Below are 13,441 nucleotides of genomic sequence, written 5' to 3'. Positions count from 1 at the left end.
GTGTTTATACACACACACACACACACACACATACATATATATATATATATATATATATGACACACTACAGAAACTTATTTTGTAGTATAATGATAATAAATATGAATGAAAATAAATTTTAAATACAATTTAATAAATATTAGCAATGCATTTGTTGCAATTTGTTGTAATATAATAAAATGTTAATAAAAATAAATCCATAATCAAATAAAATATTACATTAAAATATTATATACTATTATATACTGTAAAAATAATATATATTTGTATGTATATATACACACACAAACATTTTATTTTACATTGTTCGTTTTATTTACACCTTAAACTGTATATTTCCAATTTTAAATGAAAAAAATTATCTATTTATTGTATTATTATGCATTACAGTATATGAGAAATGTTGGCTCACTTTAAACAATCATATACATACATTTTATTTGTACATAATATTGATTTTATTCACATATTTACATTTATCTATCTATATACTGTACTATTCATATATTATTTATTATAGCCTATATACTACATATAATTTTAATGTGAACTACATGAATATGGATATAAGTAAAGTGGTGTTCTATTCTGTGTGCGTCACTGTCAGTCATATGGACTCAATCGGGTCATTGAGCGTGTGATTGTGTGTGAGGTCCCGTTGTGTCGGGTGAGAGGCCCATTGTTTCGGGGTCCCACACACTGGAGCTGTTGTCACAAACACATTGTTGCCGTGGCTACAGCCTCATTTTTAATTTCTTCAGCAGTCTTGCGTCTGTAATGACGGCTGATGTTAAACTGAATTAACTCACACTTACTGCTGAGCTGCAGGAATCACTTCACAAAGTGATCGAAAAAGACGATTTGTCTGGGTCTCATAGATATTTAAGCTAAAAATCAGTTTTGAGTTTTACTTTTACTTTAAACTAAATTGATCATAATTGCTGTCAAAATACTACAGTTACCGCATTTATCATTTTTAGTGTGAAATCATAAATTAATGGGATCTCATTCAACAAGTCTATTATGTTTTCAGAATTTTTCTGTTTAATATATTTTTTGATGACAGTGATTGATAATAGAAAGTTAACCGTTTTATTCCAGTAAGAATAACTGTAGAATTGGTGATATAAAATATAAAAAAATATTTAAAATTGAATTTGAATAATTTTGAATAATTTGAATGATTTTAAATACTTTTCTAACAAACTGAACAATCGTAGTTCATATATATATATATATTAATATATTACAAAATGAAAAAAAATTTACAAATTAAAAGTTGGAATATTTTGAGAAAAAATAAGTCGTAGCAATAAGAGAACAAACTCGAAATTATGAGAATAAAGTCAAAATATTTGGGAATAAAATGGAAAATGACGAGAATAACGTTGAAATATTACTATATAAAATAATCGAATAATACTACTTTTTGAATTGATTCACTGAAAACTAATAAACTATGTCTACATTTTATATCAACAGCAGTTGTATTCAGTTTATAACTAGTTACTAGTAACTAGTTGTGGTTAGTTAGTGTAGTAGTAGTAGTGTGTCAGAATCTCTGGTTATCGTGGTAAATGTTTGATTTTTAATGCACGTGATGTTACCTGCAGAATGGTGAAGTTTTCAAGTACGCTGTTCATCATGTATTTCTCTGGTAGATGCTTGAGTTTGTGGATGAAGTTGATCATGTATTCACACAGCGGCGATCGATGGATCCTGAAGACGTATCTGCCGTTCTCAAAGCGCGCGTACTCCGTCTGAACGACACACAGGTGATTACTGTTTCTCAAACTGAACACAACTCACACACACATGCCATATAACACAATTATGATGACTTAATATGATGATATATTTGCATATGGAGGGGATCTTTCTCCTGATCTGACCACTAATGTCATTTCTCACGGCCTTTAAAACAATTAGATGGACCTGTGCTGGCCGTAAGATGTTTTTGGTGTAAATACGTTGTGACAGGTCACATTTATTCCTACCTCCACCTTTTCCACCACCTGTTTCCCAAACGAGCAGACTTTAGTGGAGGAGGTGATGATCATATTTTCCGAGCTCTCATACTGACTGGATACGCCGTAGAAGAAGCTGCTGTCGTCCTGGAGGTTGATGCTCAGATCCGCCTGCAGAACACAACACACACACACACACACACCCATCCAGAATCAACACACACATGTGGAACTCCATAATAACAGTAAAACTAAAAGAAAACTACTGTGATGGTTTACTGATGGCATCATATATTGATATTGTTATATGTACCGTAGCAATGAATAAATACTATATTCATGCACTACAATAATACTTCAGAGGATACTATCAGGGTAGTGTCCCGAAAACATGGTAATATTGTGGTTTTCCCTTGTATATTTTCAACATGTTTTCATTGCATTTTATTTTTTGAGGGGAAAATGCATTTAAAACAAATTTGGGCGAGTTTCACAAAACCTGTTAAAAAACATGTCTGGGTTGCATTTCATCCCATAATCAAAAAGATATGAAATATTAGATTATATTTTGCATCAACAATAAGTATCCTATTTTAACAACACTATGGTTTTATGTATTGTGACATTTTCATGAAAATTAATGTCATAATGCAAAAAAATTAATTAAAATAAAAATCATATAATGCTTTATATATAATATATTTGTAAAATTATTATATTTTCATATTATTAAATATATATATATATATTTTCATTTATATATATTTTGGGGTAAAGTATAGTTAAATTAGTTAAAATATATAATATGTAATATAATTTTTTCTTGCTTTCCTTTGACTTTGGGGTCAAATATGACTAATATAAGACAGTAAAAGCCCAGCTCTTTCTCTGGCCGGTTCAGAGGTCCAGCAAACCAGAGGAACCAAAAACACAAATCAATCACATTTTCTTTAGAAAACTTTGAAAAATCTGCAAAAGGTCTGGAGTGATTCCGTCTGAAATCTGTGTGCCTCTGGTGTAGCCTACTGATATCAGCTCATGATCTGTTTGATGAACAGACGGGACAGCGAGAGCCGAGAGGCCAGTTGAAAAGCCATCATCGCATCCCACAATTCACAGCAGCGCAGAGGTAAAGCAGCTTCACCTTTTCCCCCCTGCGCCCAATCCTCATAACGTCCCATTAAGAGCACAACACCGTCCCCCTCTCTCCGCTTTATTCCCTCGTTTATCTTCATTTCTCGCTCGCCCGCTTGCCCCTCTCTCTCTGCGCGGGAATTCATCCAATTACAATCAACTACCCGCCACGCTCCAAATCACATTAGCGCGTCCGGCTGCGTGTGTAACAATTTAGCACGGCCGGCTCAAATCGGATTGCGAGCGCACTTCAAAAGCACGGGCCGATCCGTTAGGACAGGGCCGCGAGGCGCGCTGTGAGATGATGGCCACAGCCGGCCGGAAATCTAATCTAGAATGCCATAGCTTCGGAGAACAACCTAGCGGGCCTGTCAGCGTCCCCATGACTAGCTGTGCCCGAGGACGCCCCAGTCATGACCGATACTTATGAGCGCAGGAAACGGCAGCCTGGCCATGCTGAAGCCGCTTTTTTATAGCCGGATTCTTAATGGACTTAATATATCTAATGTTTCTTCACGGACACCTGAAGGGCCCCGGGCTCTGATAAAGGTCTCGGATGCTCTTTAATGAACAATTCGTGTTTTGTTGGGTGTCATGATGCCAGCATTTCAGTAGATGATACTGATACCAGTGAAAATGCAGGATTCTCAATGCCGGAGCAAAAACTGATATCAAATCTTTACTTTATTCGTCCCCGAAGGGCAATTAATGCAACGGAATAAAATGTCTGCAACTGTATAAAAAAGACAAAACAACATTAAATGACACTTATGTATATATCATGTATAAAAAGTATATATATATATATAAAATCATTTTCATAAATATTTTATTTTAGAATATATATATATATATATATAAATGCATGATATAAAATATATTATATTCAATAAAATATTGAAATAGATAGATAGATAGATAGATAGATAGATAGACCCACAACGCAAACAACGAGTCTAGACAGTCCCAGCGTAATCTCACGAACACAAAAAGGCAACAATTAAGCACTTGAAGTGTCTCTCAGGAGGCTCTATAAATAGCAGGCTGCGTGTGGTTTGGAGGGAGTGACAGGTGCCCAAGCTCAGATTTCTCTAATGAAAGAGCCGACCTCCAACATCCCACACTCAAACCCTTCTCCACAGCGTCACTGTCCCACAATACTGATATACAGCAGCCAATAAACAGTCTGCATTTTCATTTGCTGTTCCTACTTATTTACAACTTCAAATGTCTTATTTAAGAAATAAGATAAAGAGACCCTGTGAATATAGTACACGTAAACAACTACTGTTACAAGCCACTGTAACGATTAACTGGGAGAATTTAAATTTGCATGTAGTTACACATTTGTGTCTCTTCCAAATGCAAATGAGTTGGAAACCATAATAAATAAAAGGCAGAATGTTATTTACAGATGTAACTTATATTGAAAAAAATAAACAAACTAAATAAAATAAAAAATTCAATTAAAAATAGCATTAAAAATTAAATAAAACAAAATAAAAAATAAAGTAAATCATAAATAAAAAATTAATTAAATTAAAAATAAGCAAAATAAAATAATATAAAATCAAAAATACATAAAATTATGTTTAAAAATAAAGAAAACAATAAAATATAAAGGTAAATAAAGTAAAAAAGGAAATTAAAATAAAAAAAATAATTTAATAAAAATAAACGAAATAAAATAATATAAAATTAAACATAATACATAAACAAAACAAAACATAAACATAAACAAAACATAATAAAATATAAAATAAATTCGGTAAGTTTCAATCATTTCAAGCAACCTGTTTCAATTAATCAATTTAAAAACTCTGATGCAGTGATTAATTTCAAAATTATGTTATCTCTAATTGTAAATTGTACCCTTTTAGAATAAATACAAAAGGCTGAAAAATATCACACACACACAAACAAACACACACACACACATATATATTTTAATATTAGTGCTGTCAAACGATTAATCGCATCCAAAATAAAAGTTTTTGTTTACATAATATATGTATGTGTACTGTGTATATTTATTATGTATATATAAAGACACACACATACAGTATATATTTTGAAAATATTTACATGTATGCATTTATATTCATATAAATTATATCATATATAAATATATTTAATATAGAAACGTAACATATTTTTCTTAAATATATACATGCATGTGTTTGTATTTATATATACATAATAAATATACACAGTACACACATATATTACAGTATGTAAACAGAAACTTTTATTTTGGATGCGATTAATCGTTTGACAGCACTAATATTAAAATATATATGTGTGTGTGTGTGTTTGTTTGTGTGTGTGTGATATTTTTCAGCCTTTTGTATTTATTCTAAAAGGGTACAATTTACAATTAGAGATAACATAATTTTGAAATTAATCACTGCATCAGAGTTTTTAAATTGATTAATTGAAACAGGTTGCTTGAAATGATTGAAACTTACCGAATTTATTTTATATTTTATTATGTTTTGTTTATGTTTATGTTTTGTTTTGTTTATGTATTATGTTTAATTTTATATTATTTTATTTCGTTTATTTTTATTAAATTATTATAAATACACACACATACAGCATATATTTTGAAAATATTTACATGTATGCATTTATATTCATATAAATTATATCATATATAAATATATTTAATATAGAAACGTAACATATTTTTCTTAAATATATACATGCATGTGTGTGTATTTATATAAACATAATAAATATACACAGTACACACACATATATTATGTAAACAAAAATGTTTATTTTGGATGCGATTAATCGCGATTAATCGTCTGGCAGCACTAATTAATATTGATATTGTTTTTTTTTTGTTTTTTTTAGATTATATCATCCAGTTTGTCTAACTAAATAGTTGGGAAATTTTTTATATTGCATGTACACCTTTATGTCTCTTCCGAATCCAAATGAGTTAGAAAGCAAAATAAATAAAAGGCAGATCGTCACTTCCAGATGTACCCGACTAGCATGACACGACAGTGACTAGCTCTTTGCCTGACGGTCCAAACAGAGAGCTTCATTCACCGTTTGGGACATATCTGAGGATCTTACCCAGAACTTTACAAGGAAGAAAGCGTTAGCCGGTCCTTTCTCAAACAGCTCCTTCAGTCCTCCTTTCTTCTCTGGGAATTTGTCGTAAATTTGCCGTATATCCACGGCCTCGAGGTACGGATCGCTATACGTGGGGTTGGACTGACCGATGTGTACAAACAGGTGCTTGTTGACCTGTCAAACAAAAATGTCTGTAAGTGTAAGCCAGTTTGATCAACATCAGTAATATACCTTCCCACAGCAACACACACACTCACACACACACACACACACACACACACACAGAAGGACTCACAGTCTCTGGGTCCTGAGGTTGCTCCAGGAAAGCGGAATACTCCAGCATGCGCAGTCTGGAGCTGGCGATGCTTCGGCCCTGCCAGGGCGGCGCGCTGGAGGACATCGACAGACCCGTAGTGCTTTCATAACCTGAGGAAGCCATCGTGACCGATACTGACCATTAATACTGTAGGTCATTCAAATCAGGAGTAGCTTTTAATGGTACAGACCTGTTATAGGCAGAGGACCGTTGGCCTGCATGACGAAGTTTTGTTGAGAAAACGGCTTGATGCTGTTTGGAAAAGATGATTAAATGCCAGCTTTTATGATGTTTGTTGATTATGCAAGAACACAAATTATTGAAAAATTGCAGATTATTAAAATAAAATTGTGTAATATAAAATCAATGTTGTTTTTACTATATATATGTGTGTGTATGTACAGTATATATACACACTATCAGTCAAAAATTTTTGATCAGCATATTAGAATGATTTCTGCTTTGAACGCGGCTCAGCCAATCAGAATCAAGGACCGGAACTCTCCGTTTTATAATTGACATTTGTTAAGTTCGGTTTGGCTTCTCTGTAACCTCTGTGTCCTCTGTGACCGCACGTCATACTTTAAACTGAGTCAGATGTGCAAACCCTTGTAAAATGATCAGGCCTTAATCACTAAGATGTTAAAACTCACACAAAACATGAACTTACTCTTCAGGACCTGTGGTTTGTCCTGCGAGAGCTCCGTGCCAAAACTACAAAAACAAAGGCATGAGTGTGTGTGTGTGTGTGTGTGTGTGTGTGTGAGTAAGTGTGTGTGTGTGTGTGTTGCTGTGGGAAGGCTGAAGGTGGTTTATGGCTCTGGCAGCGTCTGAGTGGTGTTGACAGGTCGACTCCTTCTCCTAGAGGTCAAATGAAGAACTGGGAGCTCCGACATTATGAAACAGGAGTTAACTTCACTGTAAGCGACTAAGAAAAAGTAGCTAAATACAATGAGTGAACTATAACTATTTTAAGCATTTTTAACAGCACTTTATCAGATAAATGTACACTAAATACAACCAACAGAACTAGAAAGCACTATGTAGCCTGGGAAAAAACACAACGAGGAACATTGTTTAAGTCAAACCTTACTGCACAGAGAATCAATGAACTGATGAATCCTTTTTCAATGGTTCATTTAGATTAACTGTCCAAACAAACTGATTCACTAAAAGGAGTCGGTTTTTGATTCCGAATGTTTCATATGAGAAAGAGGGGGCATTTTAGCTGAGCACATTTAAGTATTGCCTCAGTTTGAAAAATAAGCATATCTATTAAAAATAAATATATCTGAATATGGTATATATTTAAAAGAAGTGCAAAATGCAGCAGAGTTCAGTGCGATGACTGGAATCAGTGAATTGTTTCCTTTTGAACTTGTTCGTAAGAATGAACCGACTCACTAAAATGAATCAGTCATTCTAAAGCTTCACATGAGAAGGAGAGGACACATCTTATTATTGCCTCAGTTAAAAAATAAGTATATCTATTAAAAATTAATATATCTAAATATAATAAATATAACCAAAATGCAACAGACTTCTGCGCAGTGACTGGAATCAGTGAACTGATTTTTCTGAACTTGTTCATCTGAAAAAAATGATTTTAAAAAGTCTTTCTAAAGTTTCATAATAGAAGGAGAGGACATTTTATTTTATTATAAAAAATGTTTAGCTATTAAAAATAAACACATTGAAACATAATAAATATATATTTAATTATACAGTGTGTGTGTGTATATATATATATATATATATATACACACACAGTATATGTCAGCAGTGAATTGTTTCTTTTTGAGCTCGTTTGTTAAAATGAACCAATTCCCAAAAATTAATCAGTCTTTCTGATTCATCAAGAGAAGATCAGGACATTTTAGCGGGGTATAGCTTTATTATTGCCTCAGTTAGAAAAAGAAGTACATCTCTTAAAAATCTAAAAATCTAAATACAATAAATATACTTTAAACTAAATATATTGCTATAAAAAATGTAAAATGCAACTTCTGTGTAGTGACTGTAATCAGCAAACTTGTTTCACAAAAATTAATATAATAAAAATGAAAAGCTTCATATGAGAACAACAGAACATTTCAGCTTAGTGCATTACTGCCTAAGTACTGCCTCATGGAGAAGTCACAGTCGTCCGCGACTAGCCCAAGCAACTGCTGTGTCCTTGAAGCATGACTAGCCGATGCATTCTTCAGCCCCGATCTGGCAAACGCTGCAGGCTGAAATATGGGCATGTGTGTGTCCGTCACAGTTCTCAGTTACAGAAACGTATTTAAAAGGGCTGTCAGTGTTAGCCGTGTGACCAGTAGCCTACCACACTCAGACAGCTGGGCCAAGAAGGCCGACGGCCAACGGGTGAACTATGCCATATGATGAAAGACAAGAGCATGCAAGTCTGCTAAGCCCTTATACAGCCAGAGGTCACACGTTTTCCGAAAATTAGCGACGTGCTTAAACTGATTTATAGTGTAGTGTGTGATATTGCTAGCAATTATGTTTGTATCTGAATCATGCCTAGGCTATATTCACTCGGACATTAATGCAATTGTCCAGAATCTGAGCTTCTCTTTGCATCATTAACAAACGCTTTGGCTGTAAAGCGATAATGGTGCTAATTTGCAAGCAGGTGATCGGCATTAGCAGAGTTCATTAGCTACCTTGAGTTTCACCTGGATTTCCCGAGCTGTCCGTCGCGCCAACACCTGAATGTGACTGGAGACCTGCGGAAAACACACAAGATTTGAGCCCAGCTGATCTTATCGTTTAAAATGAATAATCATTTATTTCTTTAAGGAGTAGTTCACCCAAAAATGAAATTTTGCCGGGCGATTTAACTTTAAACCGTCGCTTCTGGACAAAATATGAGTCCATACTCCATAATAATGCTTCCTCCAGTGGAAAAGTCCATCTTCTACTGTCCCCTCACATCAAAATCCACCAGCATATGTGTTCAGATCGGTTTTTGGACTGTTTTGGATTGTTTTCGGCTTGTAAACGGTGCTTGATCTGTGCAGATTTCTCACCTGATTCAGACAAGACGACTTTTTCACTGGAGAAAGCAATATTATGGATCATGGACTCATATTTAGCCGGAAACAACCATTTGAAGTTAAAAACGCCTTAATGATGGATTTGTTTCTTATAGACACACAGTTTTTCACTTCTCAAGACATTAATTGATGGACTGGAGTGGTGTGGATTACTTGTGGATTATTGTGATGTTTTTATCAGCTGTTTGGGCTCTCATTCTGACGGCACCCATTCATATCCATTGGTGAGCAAGTGATGTAATGCTACATTTCTCCAAATCTGATAAAGAAACAAACACATCTACATCTTGGCATGTCTTGAGGGTGTGTGCATTTTCAGCTAATTTTAATTTTCAGGTGAACTATTCCAGTTGCTGGTCCCCACTGACTATAGTATGGAGCAAAAAAAAATACTATGGAAGTCAATGGGAACCAGAATCTGTTTGGATACCAACATTCTTCAAAATGTTCAACAGAAGAAAGAATTTGGAACAACTTAAATAAATGTCTTGGTTTCTTAAAAGAAGCCCAACTTAAAACAAACAACTTTGCTCTGTAATTTTTAACCAAGGTTGTGCGAGACAAACACAGATTATAAATTCGTACAGAATTGAAATCTCAAAGTACGCATGGAAAACTTTACCTAACCAGCGATTGCTTTGACCTTCATTTGTTCACTTATCAGGTGCGATTCTAGTTTCCCTTCTTGTATTTAGTTATTGTTTTACCTCTCGGGCCCCCAGCTCACCTCGACTCTACTTAAGACTCAGTATGTGACAAGGCCGGAGTGACATCATGCGATATCGAATGCCGGCGGGAACGCTATCGGATTCCAAATCCCCACCCCAGCAGTGTGTGATGTGCCCCGAATCGTAACGGGGCGACCGGGAGGGAGCAGTTGTTTGTGGGTCTAACGAGCAGGACTGAGAGAGGTGCTGAAGACACACACCGATATCCGATCCGCGCGCGATAAATCACACCGCTGAAGTGCGTTTCAGCAGGGAGGCCCTCAGGGGCCAAACATTTACACTCAGTGAAAGTCTGTTTGGGAGTTTAACAGGACAAGTCCCAGTCTGACATTTGCTGTACTTCCTGTTGCTGTTAATGTGTGACACAGAGGTCAAATAAAAGTAATTTAATCCACTTAGTTAAACTGTAGCTGCTATTTTAGAGTTGCCATCAAAGATTTGTATACAAATGCAAATGTAATTTCCTAATCATAATTTTTGTCTTGTTTTCCAATAAAAATATATTAACTTTTAAAAAAAAACAGGAAAAATTCACTTTTTTTAATTTATTTTTTTTAACGTACATTTTTATTTAAAGTGACTTGCGGTGCACATTACATTTTTATTTGTTTTATCAGTGAATCAAACCTGTTAGATTATGTAACTAACTACAGTTTTCATCATGTAATCTGTAATCAGTAATGGACACACACACACACACACACACATACATATAATAAACCAAAATAAAATACAAAAATAAATAAATTACATAAACTAAGTTTTAAAAATGTACAAACTAGGTTAGGTCTCCAAGATGCTTCAAGAGACCTACCTGCAAAGCTACAGTACTGTTACAAGTTTCAGGCACTTGTGTAAAAATGCTGTAAAATGAGGAAGCTGTCAAAAATAATGTCATAAATAGATTTTCTTTATCAATTAACTTCTATGAACTAAATTAAATCAACATTTGGTGTGAGCATCCTTTTGCCCTCGGTGCAGTTGCTTATAGTTTCTCAGGGAGCTTTGCAGGTAGGTTTCTTGAAGCATCTTGGAGACGTTGGCACAGTTCTTCTGGATTGAGTCTGTCTCAGTTTGTTCTGTTTCTTCATGTCACTCCAGACAGACTGATGATGATCAGATCAGATATCTGTGTGCAGCACTGGCTGCTGTCAGACAAAAATATCACTGGATTATTACAATCAATGTAAACTGATGTTTCCTACCGACACACTACAGCAAAAGATAGAAATAACTGACTTAAAACCATTTTTAAGCTGCTGAAAATACTAGTGTTCTAATCATTTTGACCACCACTGTATATATGTGTGTGTGTGTATTTTATATATTTAATAAACATTAAAAATAAACTAAAAAATGTCTACTCTATTTTTCTAACCTTGAGCCTGCAACTCATCTCATGTGATAAGCAGATCACACATGACCTGTGTTTGTTGCAGGACTGATGTTGTTGAACACATGGTGGACTGAGGCATGAAGTGTGTTGACAGTGAGTTTGAGTAAGTACATAGCTAAAGTAAGAATGTTTACCGACACAAACACACGTCTTCATCGGCTGCAGTGGCACGACGGAGCAAGTCATTCACATGTGCGCTGGGGAAGTTATCCAACAGGATCCTGTGCTCGACGTAACTGCATTTGTAAATGTGAAAGCAAGGCTGTGAGATCTTATCTTTCAGGGTTTTCGATCGGGCACAGTGATGCAAATCATATCGCCCTCCCTTACATGAGTGTTCATCTTTTTTGCAGCGATGCTTTTGCTGACAGACGGGTCACGTTGGACGAATGAAAAAGGGTACCGACACAACACAGTCGACACCCACCGCAGCACTGATGGCCTGGCGTAGAGAGGAGCAGCAGCTGGTCTGTGTGTCAATGTTTATAGAATATGCCTTTACGCTTCCCATAAATCACTGGGCTCGTTCATCCGGCCAGACGCCGGTTACTAGCACACACTAGTACAGAACCCCTAAATGCCCTCTTACCCAACGAAAAACATCTGTCTGTGGCTGTTTTATGGAGAAAATGACCTTGTGATGCATGAGAGGGTCAGACGTTGCTCTTTAGGAGACTTTCTCCTCTCAGATGTTTCTCCTAAAACTCCTTTGGAGAAATAAAAACAGATACAACTGAGTCACTAGTCATCCAGTAAGAGTATAAAGCTCTAAAATGATTGTGAGACCATTTGATGAGAAATGTTTGAGACATTGTTGAGATCTCTTCTTATTAAAGAAGAGACAAGCATTTCTGACAGCCAATAAAAGTCGATGACGATGCCTGGCATGTTTTTAGCTTCAAGAGCTTCTCAAAGGCATCGTGTGAGATCTCACTTTGAGCTACACGCGTGTGTATGTGTGAAGATTTTCCACTATCTTCTAATGTCATCTTGATGATGACACATAGCAACGCCCTAAAACTACGTAGAGTACCCTAGCAACGCATAGCTTTGTACTAAAAAGCATTAAAGGGGTCATATGATGTTGCTAAAAATAACATTATTTTGTGTATTTGGTGTAATGAAATTCGTTTATGCGGTTTAAGGTTCAAAAAAACACATTATTTTCCACATACTGTACATTATTGTTTCTCCTCTATGCCCCGCCTTTCTGAAACGCGTCGACTTTTACAAAGCTCATCGGTCTGAAAAGCGAGGTGTGCTCTGATTGGCCAGCTATCCAGTGCGTTGTGATTGGCCGAATACCTCAAGCGTGTGGCGGAAATGTTACGGCCCTTACCATATTGTGATGCCCTGTCAGGCCAGAGCGACGAGACAAAAACATTAAAACCCATCATAAACGAGGCATTTGTTGCATCCAATGGGGACATAATTACGGATTATAATGACGCATCGCGCCGCGTAAACATAAAACCATGTCTGCATGTGTGATCGGAGAAATGACAAACAACAAGCACTACTCTACACTGCCCAAAAAAACTCACGTTTGAATCGTCAGTGGCAAATCCTTTAAATATAAAAAAACGTACTTACAGTCGGTGAGTCAGAACAGCCGGCATTGTAGTCTACTCTCACAGGATCAGGAAACAGTCCTCCATAAAATGCGCTGCACACACCTGAATATTTGGGTTGAACTGTTCTGGAACAGTGGTGTAAATACAACTTAACCACTGATTTCTAGTCATGTC

At 35.5% G+C, this 13,441-nt stretch overlaps 1 protein-coding gene across 1 annotated transcript in view; it reads right to left on the bottom strand.

Annotated features, from left to right (window-relative positions):
* LOC107745571 (transcriptional enhancer factor TEF-3-like) overlaps window positions 1-12,204 on the bottom strand; it is a 14,267-nt gene extending 2,063 nt beyond the window's left edge. Inside the window, exons 1-8 of the mRNA XM_016559461.1 lie at window positions 12,097-12,204; window positions 9,177-9,239; window positions 7,178-7,221; window positions 6,698-6,759; window positions 6,487-6,617; window positions 6,192-6,365; window positions 1,998-2,138; window positions 1,608-1,760 (exon numbers count right to left, since the gene is read on the bottom strand). Of these exons, the coding sequence (XP_016414947.1) occupies window positions 1,608-1,760; window positions 1,998-2,138; window positions 6,192-6,365; window positions 6,487-6,617; window positions 6,698-6,759; window positions 7,178-7,221; window positions 9,177-9,239; window positions 12,097-12,204 (876 nt within the window). The remainder of the gene's footprint in view (window positions 1-1,607; window positions 1,761-1,997; window positions 2,139-6,191; window positions 6,366-6,486; window positions 6,618-6,697; window positions 6,760-7,177; window positions 7,222-9,176; window positions 9,240-12,096) is intronic.
* Window positions 12,205-13,441: the final 1,237 nt, after the last annotated feature.

This window comes from Sinocyclocheilus rhinocerous, unplaced genomic scaffold (assembly GCF_001515625.1).
Source record: "Sinocyclocheilus rhinocerous isolate Xijiao unplaced genomic scaffold, SAMN03320098_v1.1 scaffold1099, whole genome shotgun sequence".
NCBI lineage: Eukaryota > Metazoa > Chordata > Actinopteri > Cypriniformes > Cyprinidae > Sinocyclocheilus > Sinocyclocheilus rhinocerous.
This window is presented reverse-complemented; position numbering and strand designations above follow the sequence as displayed.